The sequence below is a fragment of the Schistocerca cancellata genome, chromosome 11 (genome assembly GCF_023864275.1).
Source record: "Schistocerca cancellata isolate TAMUIC-IGC-003103 chromosome 11, iqSchCanc2.1, whole genome shotgun sequence".
In the NCBI taxonomy this organism is placed as follows: domain Eukaryota; kingdom Metazoa; phylum Arthropoda; class Insecta; order Orthoptera; family Acrididae; genus Schistocerca; species Schistocerca cancellata.
Window position 1 is genome coordinate 33,462,636 of NC_064636.1, and position 16,792 is coordinate 33,479,427.

Here is a 16,792-nt window from a genome sequence, read left to right on the forward strand (position 1 = left end):
GGAAGTCAGTTTCCGATGCTGTTGCTTGCGAGGTGTAATCTCGAATCCAGCAAGATAGAAGAATTACGTCGGTCCGGATGGATAATTTGGAAGAGTCGAACCATGTATTCTTCCTGGTACTCAAATGGTTCAAATGGCTCTGAGCACTATGCGACTTAACTTCTGTGGTCACCAGTCCCCTAGAACTTAGAACTAATTAAACCTATCTGACCTAAGGATATCACACACATCCATGTCCGAGGCAGGATTCGAACCTGCGACCGTAGCAGTCGCTCGGCTCCAGACTGTAGCGCCTAGCCGGCCGAGGTGGCCGAGCGGTTCTAGACGCTACAGTCTGGAACCGCGCGACCGCTACGGTCGAAGGTTCGAATCCTGCCTCGGACATGGATGTATGTGATGTCCTTAGGTTAGTTAGGTTTAAGTAGTTCTAAGTTCTAGGGGACTGATGACCTCAGAAGTTAAGTCCCATAGTGCCCAGAGCCATTTTTTTTGTAGCGCCTAGAACCGCACGGTCACTCCGGCCGGCCCTGGTACTCAGTTTTCCGCACTGTCTGCAATGAAATTTTCACGGTATTTCAGCATCGAAACACTTCTTAATGAAGTTTTACACACACGAAGTTTTACACACTTCGCACCACTCCTTTCCTCGTCCAGTAAAAAATAGTTCAAATGGCTCTGAGCACTATGGGACTCAACTGCTGTGGTCATCAGTCCCCTAGAACTTAGAACTACGTAAACCTAACCAACCTAAGGACATCACACACATCCATGCCCGAGGCAGGATTCGAACCTGCGACCGTAGCAGTCACGCGGTTCCGGACTGAGCGCCTAGAACCGCTAGACCACCGTGGCCGGCCCTCGTCCAGTAGTACTCTATATTTCCGACAAAAAGTGAAACGATTTTCTACGCTAGATACACATGGAATTAGATTTTTCCATGTGAGAGAATCTGCCGTAGAAACGTCAAGAACACCAGACATCGCACTCACTACCGACATAAATCGTCTGGTTTTCCATAGCGACTCACAAATAATCCGCGGAAGTACGTAACGTAGAGCAACTAAGGGAACGACGCAAAACAGATAAAAATGACGATCATAACGCCCGCCACTAGAGAGGCATGACCGATTTACAATCGGAGAAGAATTGGCGCGATTAGTGGGAGTGACACAGCAAGCCATTTCAAAACGTCTCAAGGCTACGGGCACTATTCAGAAAGAAGGAACTTGGGTCCCGTGTGAGCTGAAACCGAGAGAAGTTGAACGGCATTTGTGAGTTTGTGAACAGTTGCTTCAGAGGCGAAAACGGAAGGGATTTCTGCATCGCATTGTGACCGGGGACGAAAAATGGGTTCATTACGTTAACCCTAAACGCAAAAAATCACGGGGATATCCCGGCCACGTCTCCACGTCGACGGCCAAACCAAATATTCACGGCTCCAAGATCGTGCTCTGCATCTGGTGGGACCAGCTCGGCATCGTGTACTGTGAGGTGTTAAAACCGAGTGAAACAATCACAGATGCTCATTATTGAACGCAATTAATGCGTTTGAGCAGAGAATTAAAAGAAAAATGGCCACAATACAGCGAGAGGCACGATAAAGTGACTTTTCAGCACGACAACGCTCGACCCCACGTTGCAAAAGAGGTCAAAAGGGAAACGTTAAGATGGGAAGGTCTACCCCACCCGCCGTATTCTCCACACATTGCTCGCTCTGACCATCACCTGTTTAGATCAAGGGGGTATGGCCTGGCTGACCAACACTTCCGATCTCATGAAGAAGTCACAAATTGGATCGATTGAAAAAATGGTGCAAATGGCTCTGAGCACTATGGGACTGAACATCTGAGGTCATCAGTCCCCTAGAACTTAGAACTACTTACACCTAACTAACCTATGGACAACACACACATTCATGCCCAAGGCAGACTATAGCGCCTAGAACCGCTCGGCCACTCCAGCCGGCCGATCGATTCGAGAATCGCTTCCAAAGATGAACAATTTTTTCGACGCGGGATCGAACACTGCCTGAAAGACGGGACAAAGTAGTGGCCAGCGATGTAAAATACTTTGAATGATACATGTGTAACCAATTTGTTTCATTAAAGCCTCAAATGTTGGGCAAAAACGGCGGAAGCAAAGTTGTACACCTTGTAGGAATAAAATTTTACAATTTTAAAAATATGTCGTTGCGGCAGATATATTGGAAAACGAAGACTTATCTGAGTAAAAAAAATTGCATTTTGTGTATGTGAAGTACCTTAATTGTGAGATTTTATTAAAACTTCATTGCACATTTTTCAAACTAACATGTCTCTTACCATCGTTAACAGCCGTAGTTGATTGTTGTTGTTGTGGTCTTCAGTTCTGGGACTGGTTTGATGCAGCTCTCCATGCTACTCTATCCTGTGCAAGCTTCTTCTTCTCCCAGTACCTACTGCAACCTACATCCTTCCGAATCTGCTTAGTGTATTCATCTCTTGGTCTCCCTCTACAATTTTTACCCTCCACGCTGCCCTCCAATACTAAATTGGTGATCCCTTGATTCCTCAGAACGTGTCCTACCAACCGATCCCTTCTTCTGGTCAAGTTGTGCCACAAACTCCTCTTCTCCCCAATTCTATACAATACCTCCTCATTAGTTACTTGATCTACCCATCTAATCTTGAGCATTCTTCTGTAGCACCACATTTCGAAAGCTTCTATTCTCTTCTTGTCTAAAACTATTTATCGTCCATGTTTCACTTCCATACATGGCTACACTCCAAACGAACACTTTCAGAAATGACTTCCTGACACTTAAATCAGTTGGTTATTCATTGCATAAATACACTCCTGGAAATGGAAAAAAGAACACATTGACACCGGTGTGTCAGACCCACCATACTTGCTCCGGACACTGCGAGAGGGCTGTACAAGCAATGATCACACGCACGGCACAGCGGACACACCAGGAACCGCGGTGTTGGCCGTCGAATGGCGCTAGCTGCGCAGCATTTGTGCACCGCTGCCGTCAGTGTCAGCCAGTTTGCCGTGGCATACGGAGCTCCATCGCAGTCTTTAACACTGGTAGCATGCCGCGACAGCGTGGACGTCAACCGTATGTGCAGTTGACGGACTTTGAGCGAGGGCGTATAGTGGGCATGCGGGAGGCCAGGTGGACGTACCGCCGAATTGCTCAACACGTGGGGCGTGAGGTCTCCACAGTACATCGATGTTGTCGCCAGTGGTCGGCGGAAGGTGCACGTGCCCGTCGACCTGGGACCGGACCGCAGCGACGCACGGATGCACGCCAAGACCGTAGGATCCTACGCAGTGCCGTAGGGGACCGCACCGCCACTTCCCAGCAAATTAGGGACACTGTTGCTCCTGGGGTATCGGCGAGGACCATTCGCAACCGTCTCCATGAAGCTGGGCTACGGTCCCGCACACCGTTAGGCCGTCTTCCGCTCACGCCCCAACATCGTGCAGCCCGCCTCCAGTGGTGTCGCGACAGGCGTGAATGGAGGGACGAATGGAGACGTGTCGTCTTCAGCGATGAGAGTCGCTTCTGCCTCGGTGCCAATGATGGTCGTATGCGTGTTTGGCGCCGTGCAGGTGAGCGCCACAATCAGGACTGCATACGACCGAGGCACACAGGGCCAACACCCGGCATCACGGTGTGGGGAGCGATCTCCTACACTGGCCGTACACCACTGGTGATCGTCGAGGGGACACTGAATAGTGCACGGTACATCCAAACCGTCATCGAACCCATCGTTCTACCATTCCTAGACCGGCAAGGGAACTTGGTGTTGCAACAGGACAATGCACGTCCGCATGTATCCCGTGCCACCCAACGTGCTCTAGAAGGTGTAAGTCAACTACCCTGGCCAGCAAGATCTCCGGATCTGTCCCCCATTGAGCATGTTTGGGACTGGATGAAACGTCGTCTCACGCGGTCTGCACGTCCAGCACGAACGCTGGTCCAACTGAGGCGCCAGGTGGAAATGGCATGGCAAGCCGTTCCACAGGACTACATCCAGCATCTCTACGATCGTCTCCATGGGAGAATAGCAGCCTGCATTGCTGCGAAAGGTGGATATACACTGTACTAGTGCCGACATTGTGCAGGCTCTGTTGCCTGTGTCTATGTGCCTGTGGTTCTGTCAGTGTGATCATGTGATGTATCTGACCCCAGGAATGTGTCAATAAAGTTTCCCCTTCCTGGGACAATGAATTCACAGTGTTCTTATTTCAATTTCCAGGAGTGTATTTATCGTCCACGTTTCACTTCCATACATGGCTACACTCCATACGAACACTTTCAGAAATGACTTCCTGACACTTAAATCAGCTGATTATGCGTTGCATAAATAACTAAGAACGTAGCGTATTACAGAATCATAATTTTAAAGCGTGTTCTTGGAGATCTCCTACAGTCACTACGATCCTTCTAATTGGACGTGGAGACGGGAGATAATTTTTTTTTATTTGACAAAAGGTCCTTCGGGGCTAATAATATCAGTTTCCAGATAGGGCGACTCTAAGGTCTTATTACGCTGAGGCCAAAATAGTGATTAAAGTGCAGAAATAACAGCGACTGCGGACATCTCGTGTCGAGGTCGCAACCTTTACATTGAGCGTGTCGGCATGAATGGAGTGTGGCTATTGCATCAGCTGGAGTTGTTTGTAAACAAAACGGCATTGCGTGCCAGCTGCAACGGTTCGCTAATAATTGCCAGTGACCCTTGTAAAAGGCGAGCTGTCACTGCGACACACACACACACACACACACACACACGTCACTCGCTAGGGAGCGCCTCAAGGGCAGCTACACCCTGTTTCGCAAGTCTTGTGCAGCTTCGGCGTGAAACACAAATATTCGTCGTCAAACCAATTCGGTCGACTTGCGTTGATATTTTTGGGTTCTATACCTCACTCGGCAAGAAAGAAAACCCGTATAGGATCACATTGTTAATTGTCTGTCTGTCTGACCGACTGTTAAAAGTCCTTTTTCTCAGGAGTGGGTGGACATGTAGTTTTGAAATTTATGTGACATACTAACTTCTACTGTCCCTTGGCGGTGAAAAAAACCGAAGCTTCTAATTCAATCGAGTAAAAACATACGGCCATTTATGTCACATATTTTGATACTCACAGACTCACTCATCAAAACCTACTGTGTACATCCCGTTGACCTAGAATCATGATATTTGACAAGAAGCAAGGTTTCACTGTAAAACCACAGGCAAATCCGACAATTGTTAATTTGTAATTTTATTACACGAAAATTTTTTTTTCCTCATTTGTCAACTGACTGTCTATTTGTCCATCCATCTGTTAAGGGGACCACACCGTGGTTCGGGTCGAAAAAAATCGATTTTCGGTTTTCACCATATTTCGATAGATTAAGATTTCATTTAAGTACTCTGAAAAGAATTTTGATGAAAAAAATTTTTTTCGAGCATTTTCCCACCACGTGTGTTTATGTGCCACACCCACTTTTCTGTCACCCACTGCCAACTCTAAGCCATATGGAGATGCCATTATTAACAAAACAGAATGTGTAGGCCATGTTCAAAAACATCTGGGAACAAGGCTGAGAAAACTAACTGTTGATATGAGAGGAAAAAAATTAGAACATGGAAAATTGTTGACCGGACAGGGTCGGTTAACTAAAACTGAAATAGAAAACTTGCAGGTATACTATGGGTAGGCAATTAAGAGAAATAAAGAAAATCTGGAGGCAATGAAGAGAGATGTTTGGGCCATATTTTTCCACAAGTCCTCTACTGATGTCATGGATTGTGTCCATCAGGAGAAAATTCGTGGTGCAAATACAATAGGGCTCAGGCAACTGGAGAATCTTATTCTTAGCAGCATTCTCTTCCTGCTGCTGTTATTACAGCAATTAAACCTATTTTCAGAGACTTGGCTCGTCCTGCCCTTCTAAGGAAATGTCTGCATGCGCAGACACAGACCCCAAAATGAATGTTTCAACAGCATAATTGGAACTGCCTTCCTAAAACTGCATTTGTAGGGACGCATACAATGAACCTAGGAGTCCATTATGTTGTTATTACATTCATTTGTGGTAATATTGGAAAGTGTTGGGTACTGAAAAAGTTGGAAATTAATCCTGGTGAAAATACGATCACTGGGTGCAACATTGCGATAAAATGAGGATAGTCGATGTAGACAGGTCTACATCTAATATGGCCAAGAAAGCAAGACAGACATCCAGGAAGGTGAAAAAGAAGCTGGAAGACCTGCTAGAAGCCAAAGAAGGGCCATCATATGCACCAGAACAGTTTTAATTAATTGTAAGATTTAAATTACAAAAATTTTTTCTTTAAAGTCAATTTCCGACCAACTAAAATGTTCAGTACATATGCCCCATTATATATCAGAAACTATCATAGATAAATGAATGAAATTATCAGAGACTCTGCATAACATAAAAAGCCACCTCTGGTACTACATCCATTAATATTCCCCCATTAGGAAGTTTACAAAAAAATATTTTCTGCAGAAAAAAGTTAATATTTTTGTTAATAAATTTAAAAAAGGATTTCTTAAAAACTATAACATGGATAAAGTAGATTTTCGTACAGTTGACTCAATTAGCATCATGTAATATACAGTAAAAATATTAAGGTCCTGCATCAAACAGTTTTTTTCAGAAATGGGTCAAATACTTGCCTAAATTAACATGGGTTACATGGGCAGGGTGTGGTCCCCTTAACACTCCATTTTCTCAGGATTGGGAGGACGTATTATGTTGAAATTTATGTCTCATACTATGTCTATGGTCTCTGCTGAGACAATGTAATCAAAATATACGCGCATTTGTGTCAATTTTGATACTCCCAAACCCACTCAGCAAAAGCTATAGGGTTCTTCCGGCTGATCTAGCATCATGAAATGTGGCTCGAAGCAAGGTTTCACAATACAAACAAAGGAGAAACCGAAAATTGTGAATTTGACATCACATCACACGAAAAAAAATGTCATTTATTAACCGATTAAACTGTCTGTCCATCCATGTGTTAAGACTCCTTTTTGGCAAGAATGGGTTGACGTATCAACATAATAGGGTCTATAGTCCCGTGGTGGTGCAAGCTCCTTAGCTAATGCAATCAAAAGATAAGGCCGTTTGTGTCACATACTTTGATATTCGCAAACTCAGTCATTAAAATCTATAAGGTACTTCCCGTTCACCTAGAGTCATGAAATGTGGAAGGAAGCAGCGTTTTACGGTACAACCGAAGGAAAAAGTCCGAAAATTGTGAATTTGTAATTGTTGTTGTTGTGGTCTTCAGTCCTGAGACTGGTTTGATGTAGCTCTCCATGCTACTCTATCCTTTGCAAGCTTCTTCATCTCCCAGTGCCTACTGCAACCTACATCCTTCTGAATCTGTTTAGTGTATTCATCTCTTGGTCTCCCTCTACGATTTTTACCCTCCACACTGCCCTCCAATACTAAATTCGTGATCCCTTGATGCCTCAGAACATGTCCTACCAACCGATCCCTTCTTCTAGTCAAGTTGTGCCACAAACTCCTCTTCTCCCCAATTCTATTCAATACTTCCTCTTTAGTTATGTGATCTACCCATGTAATCTTCAGTATTCTTCTGTAGCACCACATTTCGAAAGCTTCTATTCTCTTCTTGTCCGAACTATTTATCGTCCACATTTCACTTCCATACATAGCTACACTCCATACAAATACTTTCAGAAAAGACTTCTTTACACTTAAATCTATACTCGATATTAACAAGTTTCTCTTCTTCAGAAACGCTTTCCTTGCTATCGCCAGTTTACATTTTATATCCTCTCTACTTCGACCATCATCAGTTATTTTACTCCCCAAATAGCAAAACTCCTTTACTACTTTAAGTGTCTCATTTCCTAATCTAATTCCCTCATCATCACCCGACTTAATTGGACTACATTCCATTATCCTCGTTTTGCTTTTGTTGATGTTCATCTTATATCCTCCTTTCAAGACACTGTCCATTCCATTCAGTTGCTCTTCCAGGTCCTTTGCTGTCTCTAGCAGAATTACAATGTCATCGGCAAACCTCAAAGATTTTATTTCTTCTCCATGGATTTTAATACCTGCTCTGAATTTTTCTTTTGTTTCCGTTACTGCTTGCTCAATATACAGATTGAATAACATCGGGGATGGGCTACAACCCTGTCTCACTGCCTTCCCAACCACTGCTTCCCTTTCGTACCCCTCGACTCTTATAACTGCCATCTGGTTTCTGTTCAAATTGTAAATAGCCTTTCGCTCCCTGTATTTTACCCCTGCCACCTTCATAATTTGAAAGAGAGTATTCCAGTCAACACTGTCAAAAGCTTTCTGTAAGTCTACACCTTTGAAATTAAAATTAATTGTGGTCACTAAAAGAATCAGAAGCGTACATTCGCAGCGGGAGAGAAATTACATAACATTGATAATAATCGAAACATGTTAGATATTAAATTTCTATTGAGACATATTACGGTATATTGATAATTTTTACTTGTGGACCGTAATATTACGCGCAACTGAGGAATACAGGACTAGAAAAGTTGAAGATGTCCTGTTGAGACATTTTACTGTGTATAAAAATGCCTGTTGTGCACTGTGCACAACCACAATGTGGAAGAAAGAATCTGCTTTAGCATTTCTTAAATAGAGCGCCGTGCTAATTGCAGTTTATGCCTAAAGCCGGTTTCACACACGCAACGGAAGTATCGCCAGAAGTCAAGTCATTCTGGAGTGGCGCTGTGAGCTAACGTTCACACAGGACGCCACAAATTCTTCGTCATTGCGCAGTTTGCAGCTGTCTCAGCTGATTAAACGGCTGTACATGTTACTAAATAAGAAGTTTTGGAATCATAATAAATGTAAAATATTACTTACCAAACTGTTTTTCGTCTCTCTTGTCTCGACTACATGTTTTAAGAACCGGTGTGCAGCTTCAAACCAAGCAAGGCTTGGTTTATAAATACCGTCTGTTGACGCACCACTCTTAAGTGATTTCAGTACTTTTTTTATGTTCATTCATGTAAGCATTTCGAATGCTTCGAATTTTTTAATTTTGTTGTAGCTACATCAATTCCAGGTACATATTCACGCATACTGTTTACTATTTCAATTAATGCAGCGTCTCTGAAATTTCTGTCTTTGTATGATTCGCGTTTGTGGTTCCAAAGGCATTCTCGTTCTTGATACACCTCCAAGATTCTCATAATTGTCGCTATTGATCACTTTTTCGACATATTAATAGCAAAAGCACAAACAAAAGCACTATCTGCGAACGAATACGCACTAGATAGGTTTGAATACAGCCGCGAGGTAGCAATCGAATGACGTTATTCGATTGTGGAGAAGGCAAAATGGGGCAACAAAGTAGAGCCAAGTTCAACTTTTTGTGACGTGACAAAAGTTGCGCTTCTTAAATGGCGCCACCGAAAACTATGAGTTCACACATGCAACTACAAAGCAACTGCAGTTCGACATTAGCAGTGGCGATACTTTTGTTGCCTGTGTTGAAACCGGCTTAACAGAAGGCGCAGCCTTAAGGCAGGTCAAGCAGTTTTCCTCTGTTCAAGTAGTTTTCCTCTGTTTCACAGTACTCAGAACGTGTCACGTGAACGGTATTTATCCACGCCGTCGTAGTTGCAGTGGCAGCTCAATAGATGGCAGAGCTACGTCGAAAGTCACTGCAGCACTGGCGTAGTCGCCCGGCCTTTTTAGTTTGAGCGGTAAGCCACCAGGTGGCAGACCACGAAACATGAACAGCATCCGCCACCGTAGTTGCTGCGCGTGGCCCATAGATGGCAGAGCCACATCGAGAGGTGAGTCGTGCTGTTCCTCTGCCGCTAGATGGTACTGGCGTCGGTCTCTCTGCACACGATTGGTGTTTTTGTTTTCTTTATTGCGTTCGGCTGCAGCGAGTTCACGTGTACTCAACAGCGCAGCAGGACAATAAAAGAAAAAGGAAGGCGAAGAAACCATTTGTGTTCCTCCGTGAGGAGGCAATTCAAGTAGTCGGCGGCGCATATTAATGTCGGTAATTGAGGCAACGAGCTCGATGCACGCGGACGGGTTTGTTGACGTGCTGCGGCCCTGTGAGCAAGAGGAGGGTCGGAGGAGCGCCAGCTCTAGTGGAGAGGCTCAGAGAACCCTCCTGTCACCTCCAGCCCCACTCGGCCGGCTCTGCCACTCGCTGCAACGCAGTTCTGCCACGTGCCGCGTGTGCAGCCAACAGTGTCTTTTTCTTCCCTCATTATGCAAATGTAGACGAGATATGGCTCAAATTCAAAGATATAGTAGCAACAGCAATTGAGAGAATCATACCTTATACACTGGTAAGAGATAGAACTGATCCCCCATGGTACACAAAACAGGTCCGAACGCTGTTGCAGAGGCAACGGAAAAAGCATGAGGCAACGGAAAAAGCATGCGAAGTTCAGAAGAACGCGAAATCCCGAAGACTGGCTAAAATTTACAGACGCGCGAAATTTGGCACGGACTTCAATGCGAGATGCCTTTAATAGGTTCCACAACGAAACATAGTCTCGAAATTTGGTAGAAAATCCGAAGAAATTATGATCGTATGTTAAGTACACAAGCGGCAAGACGCAGTCAAATACCTTCGCTGCGCAGTGCCGATGGTACTGTTACCGACGACTGTGCCGCTAAAGCGGAGTTATTGAAACGCAGTTTTCTGAAATTCCATCATCACCAGGGAAGACGAATGGAATCTTCCAGAATTTGAAACACGATCGGCTGCTAGCACAAGTTTCTTAGAAGTACATACCTTAGGGGTTGTGAAGCAACTCAAATCGCTTGATATGGGCAAGTCTTCAGGTCCAGATTGTATACCGATTAGGTTACTTTCAGATTACGCTGATACAATAGCTCCCTACTTAGCAATCATATACAACCGCTCGCTCACCGATAGATCTGTATCTACAGATTGGAAAATTGCGCAGGTCGCACCAGTGTTTAAGTAGGGTAGTATGAGTAATCCATCGAACTACAGACCTATATCACTGACGTCGGTTTGCAGTAGGGCTTTGGAGCATATACTGTATTCAGACATTATGAATCACCTCGAAGGGAACGATCTATTGATACGTAATCAGCACGGTTACAGAAAACATCGTTCTTTTGCAACGCAGCTAGCTCTTTATTCGCACGAAGCAATGGCCGCTATCGACAGGGGATCTCAAGTTGATTCCGTATTTCTAGATTTCCGGAAAGCTTTTGACACCGTTCCTCACAAGCGACTTCTAATCGAGCTGCGGGCCTACGGGGTATCGTCTCAGTTGTGCGACTGGATTCGTGATTTCCTGTCAGGAAGGTCGCAGTTCGTAGTAATAGACGGCAAATCGTCGAGTAAAACTGAAGTGATATCAGGTGTTCCCCAGGGAAGCGTCCTGGGACCTCTGCTGTTCCTGATCTATATAAATGACCTGGGTGACAATCTGAGCAGCTCTCTTAGGTTGTTCGCAGATGATGCTGTAATTTACCGTCTAGTAAGGTCATCCGAAGACCAGTATCAGTTGCAAAGCGATTTAGAAAAGATTGTTGTACGGTGTGGCAGGTGGCAGTTGACGCTAAATAACGAAAAGTGTGAGGTGATCCACACGAGTTCCAAAAGAAATCCGTTGGAATTCGATTACTCGATAAATAGTACAATTCTCAAGGCTGTCAATTCAACTAAGTACCTGGGTGTTAAAATTACGAACAAATTCAGTTGGAAAGACCACATAGACAATATTGTGGGGAAGGCGAGCCAAAGGTTGCATTTCATTGGCAGGACACTTGGAAGATGCAACAAGTCCACTAAAGGGACAGCTTACACTACACTCGTTCGTCCTCTGTTAGAATATTGCTGCGCGGTGTGGGATTGTCGGAGGACATCGAAAGGGTGCAAAAAAGGGCAGCTCGTTTAGTATTATCACGTAATAGGGGAGACAGTATGGCAGATACGATACGCGTGTTGGGATGAAAGTCGTTAAAGAAAAGACGTTTTTCGTCGCGGCGAGATCTATTTACGAAATTTCAGTCAGCAACTTTGTCTTCCGAATGCGAAAATATTTTGTTGAGCCCAACCTACATAGGTAGGGATGATCATCAAAATAAAATAAATGAAATCGGAGCTTGAACAGAAAGGCTTAGGTGTTCGTTTTTCCCGCGCGCTGTTCGGGAGTGGAATGGTAGGGAGATAATATAATTGTGGTTCGATGAAACCTCTGCGAAGCTCTTAAATGTGAATTGCAGAGTAATCATGTAGAGGTGGATGTAGACAGTAGTGGTGCCTGCATAGAGTTGTTAGTGCTAACAGACAAGCGAAACTGCGCGAAATAACCACAGAAATCAATGTGGGACATATGACAGACATTTCCGTTGGGACAGTACGACGAAATCTGCCTTAAAAAATCGGCTATGGCAGCAGACGAGAGATGCGGTGCCTTCGCTCAAAAAACGGTTCAAAAGGCTCTGAGCACTATGGGATTTAACATCTGAGGTCATCACTCCCCTACAAATTAGAACTACTTAAACTTAACTAACGTAAGGACATCACACACATCCATACCCGAGGCAGGATTCGAACCTGCGACCGTAGCAGCAGCGTGGTTCCGGACTTAAGCGCCCAGAACCGCTCGGCCACAGCGGCCGGGCGTGCCATTGCTGACAGCACGACTTCGCCTGCAGCGCCTCTTCTGGACCCTAGATGTCTCGAAAACCGTAGCCTGCTCAGATGAGTCCCGATTTCAGTTGGTGAGAGCTGATGATGGTGTTCGCAGATCCCCCGAATCCATGGTCCCAAGTCTCTGCATGTCCATCTTTTCACAGTTGACAGTGGGACGTCCACTATTCAGTACAGAATGTCAGATCAAACACGTTTCAATCTCTACGTTTTCAGGCGAAATACCCTCAGATTTCAAGAAGAATGTAATAATTGGAATTCCAAAGAAAACAGGTGCGAAAACTACCAAACTATCAGTTCGATAACTCACGGCTGCAAAATATGTACTAACACGAATTTTTTACAGACGAATGGAAAAACTGGTCGAAACCGACTAGGGGGAAGATGAGTTTGGATTCCGTAGAAATGTAGGAACACGTGAAGCAATACTGACTCTACGACTTATCTTAGAAAATAGATTAAGGAAACGCTAACATACATTTCTAGGATTTGTAGACTTAGAGAAAACTTTTGACAATGTTGACTGGAATACTCTCTTTCAAATTCTGAATGTGGCAGGGGTAAAATACAGGGAGCGAAAGGCTATTTACAATTATTACAGAAAGCAGATGGCAGTTATAAAGAGTCGAGGGACATGAAAGGGAAGCAGTGGTTGGGAAGGGAGTGAGACAGTGTTGTAGCCTCTCCCAGATTCTATTCAATCTGTACATTGAGCAAGTAGTAAAGGAAACAAAAGAAAAGTTTGGAGTAGGAGTTAAAATCCATGGAGAAGATATAAAAGCTTTGAGGTTCGCCGATGACATTGTAATTCTGTCAGAGACAGCAAAGGACTTGGAAGAGCAGTTGAACGGAAGGGACAGTGTCTTGAAAGGAGGATATAAGATGAACATCAACGAAAGCAAAACGAAGCCGGCCGTTGTGGCCGAGCGGTCGCAGGATCGAATCCTGCCTGGAGCGTGGATGAGTGTAATGTTCTTGCATAATACACCCCTGTTAATCCACGTTTCAGATCAGATGATGGCACCTTCAGAGTGCTGAAACCGGTCATCTAGTAAACGATATTGAAGCGATCCTGGATTTTCAATTAGAGGGCTATTACAAATGATTGAAGCGATTTCATAAATTCACTGTAGCTCCATTCATTGACATATGGTCACGACACACTACAGATACGTAGAAAAACTCATAAAGTTTTGTTCGTCTGAAGCCGCACTTCAGGTTTCTGCCGCCAGAGCGCTCGAGAGCGCAGTGAGACAAAATGGCGACAGGAGCCGAGAAAGCGTATGTCGTGCTTGAAATGCACTCACATCAGTCAGTCATAACAGCGCAACGACACTTCAGAACGAAGTTCAACAAAGATTCACCAACTGCTAACTCCATTCGGCGATGGTATGCGCAGTTTAAAGCTTCTGGATGCCTCAGGGGAAATCAACGGGTCGGCCTGCAGTGAGCGAAGAAACGGTTGAACGCGTGCGGGCAAGTTTCACGCGTGGCCCGCGGAAGTCGACAAATAAAGCAAGCAGGGAGCTAAACGTACCAGAGCCGACGGTTTGGAAAATCTTACGGAAAAGGCTAAAGCAGAAGCCTTACCGTTTACAATTGCTACAAGCCCTGACACCCGATGACAAAGTCAAACGCTTTGAATTTTCGGCGCGGTTGCAACAGCTCGTGGAAGACATTGCGTTCAGTGCGAAACTTGTTTTCAGTGGTGAAGCAACATTTTTTCTTAATGGTGAAGTGAACAGACACAATGTGCGAATCTGGGCGGTAGAGAATCCTCACGCATTCGTGCAGCAAATTCGCAATTCACCAAAAGTTAACGTGTTTTGTGCAATCTCACGTTTTAAAGTTTACGGCCCCTTTTTCTTCTGCGAAAAAAACCTTACAGGACACGTGTATCTGGACATGCTGGAAAATTGGCTCGTGCCACAACTGGAGACCGACAGCGCCGACTTCATCTTTCAACAGGATGGTGCTCCACCACACTTCCATCGTGATGTTCGGCATTTCTTAAACAGGAGATTGCAAAACCGACGGATCGGTCGTGGTGGAGATCACGATCAGCAATTCGTGTCCCGGCCTCCACGCTCTCCCGACTTAACCCCATGCGATTTCTTTCTGTGGGGATATGTGAAAGATTCAGTGTTTAAACCTCCTCTACCGAGAAACGTGCCAGAACTGCGAGCTCGCATCAACGATGCTTTCGAACTCATCGATAGGGACATGCTGCGCCGAGTGTGGGATGAACTCGATTATCGGCTTGATGTCTGCCGAATCACTAAAGGGGCACATATTGAACATTTGTGAATGCCTAAAAAAACTTTTTGGGTTTTTGTATGTGTGTGGAAAGCGTTGTGAAAATATCTCAAATAATAAAGTTATTGTAGAGCTGTGAAATCGCTTCAATCATTTGTAATAACCCTGTATTTTAAAAACATATTAAAAGTTTGGCGGCAGCAGTTACCGCGAGAGAATTCTGTGTCGTAGTTGGGTACAAACGCGCACCTATCCGTGCGGCGACGAACGGCCACGTTTGCAAAAATCTGAATGAGGACTCCGGGGTTGGCTGTGGACTGGAGCAGCTGCTTGGAGAGCGCAGAGAGAAGTAGCTTGAGTCCAGTGGTTACTCTCCAAGTCTGAACAGTGTAGAGCACACGACTCCACACACGTAGCATTATCTGTTCCTCTGAGGAGAGAAACAGGTTTGTGCTAACTTGTGGTGTTCATATGCAATGTGAAGTGAACCTTTGCTGCCACGCACTTGAATCGACCACCTACTCTTGGCATATGTGTAAGTAGCTCGGGTATCGACTCGTGACGGACTCCGCAATTGAACAGTTACGTACAGGAGTTTACGGGCGCAAACCACGTCCACGTTGCAGATTAAAGCCAAGCTCGCTCACGGGAAAGACGGCATCACGACGTTGGCTGGACCGACCGTCGTAATCATCACGAAGAATTACGGTGATATTAGAAATGATCAGCCAAAGTAGGGCACTGTAATTCTAAATGAGTTCGTATTCCGCTAGCTCCTTGACTGGCGCTCTCAGGCAGAACTTCAATACAGTCACTTGCGGGATCAGTGTTGACTTAAGTAGTTGAGAAAAGAGGATACATTGTGCCAATGATAGGCTAGTTAGGTTAGCGAGTGTACAGGATTGTCATGTTAGACTAGAAATATTTCTCATCCTGTTTTCTGAATAAATCTTCATTTGGTATCACATGCTAATCACCGCATTATTGATTTCCTCGCTAGCAATCACAATATTTTTGTTTAATAATTACAGTGTAATGATAATTTCGATGCAAATGATACTGGGGGCATAACCGCGCGTTTAAACAGGGCCAACTTATGTCAGCAACTCAAGGTCGACTAAGACTACCAGTAGATGTTGTTGTTGTTGTGGTCTTCAGTCCTGAGAGTGTTTTGATGCAGCTCTCCATGCTACTCTATCCTGTGCAAGCTTCTTCATCTCCCAGTACCTATTGCAGCCTACATCCTTCTGAATCTGCTTAGTGTATTCATCTCTTGGCCTCCCTCTACGATTTTTACCCTCCACGCTGCCCTCCAATTCTACGAGGTGCATTAAAGTTCTAAGGCCTCCGATTTTTTTTCTAATTAACTACTCACCCGAAATCGATGAAACTGGCGTTACTTCTCGAAGTAATCGCCCTGCAGACGTACACATTTTTCACAACGCTGACGCCATGATTCCATGGAAGCGGCGAAGGGCTTGTTAGGAGTCTGTTTTGACCACTGGAAAATCGCTGAGGCAGTAGCAGCACGGCTGGTGAATGTGCGGCCACGGAGAGTGTCTTTCATTGTTGGAAAAATCCAAAAGTCACTAGGAGCCAGGTCAGGTGAGTTGGGAGCACGAGGAATCACTTCAAAGTTGTTATCAGAAAGAAACTGTTGCGTAACGTTAGCTCGATGTGCGGATGCGTTGTCTCGGTGAAACAGCACACGCGCAGCCCTTCCCGGACGTTATTGTTGCAGTGCAGGAAGGAATTTGTTCTTCAAAACATTTTCGTAGGATGCACCTGTTACCGTAGTGCCCTTTGGAACGCAATGGGTAAGGATTACGCCCTCGCTG

At 44.8% G+C, this 16,792-nt stretch overlaps 2 protein-coding genes across 8 annotated transcripts in view; one reads left to right on the top strand and one right to left on the bottom strand.

The window, feature by feature from the left end:
• The window catches only part of LOC126108922 (uncharacterized), a 252,633-nt gene that overhangs the window by 197,774 nt on the left and 38,067 nt on the right, over positions 1-16,792 (bottom strand). Inside the window, exon 1 of one of the 3 annotated variants that reach the window (XM_049914291.1) lies at positions 10,337-10,381. The exons of 1 other annotated variant lie outside the window; for it this stretch is intronic. In XM_049914291.1, the coding sequence (XP_049770248.1) occupies positions 10,337-10,372 (36 nt within the window). In that variant the 5' untranslated portion in view covers positions 10,373-10,381. Of the gene's footprint in view, positions 1-8,896; positions 9,584-10,336; positions 10,382-16,792 lie in introns of those variants that run through there. One more of the 3 variants, XM_049914290.1, reaches the window with a different exon arrangement.
• LOC126108920 (serine/threonine-protein kinase OSR1) overlaps positions 1-16,792 on the top strand; it is a 525,656-nt gene that overhangs the window by 139,956 nt on the left and 368,908 nt on the right. The window lies entirely within an intron of this gene.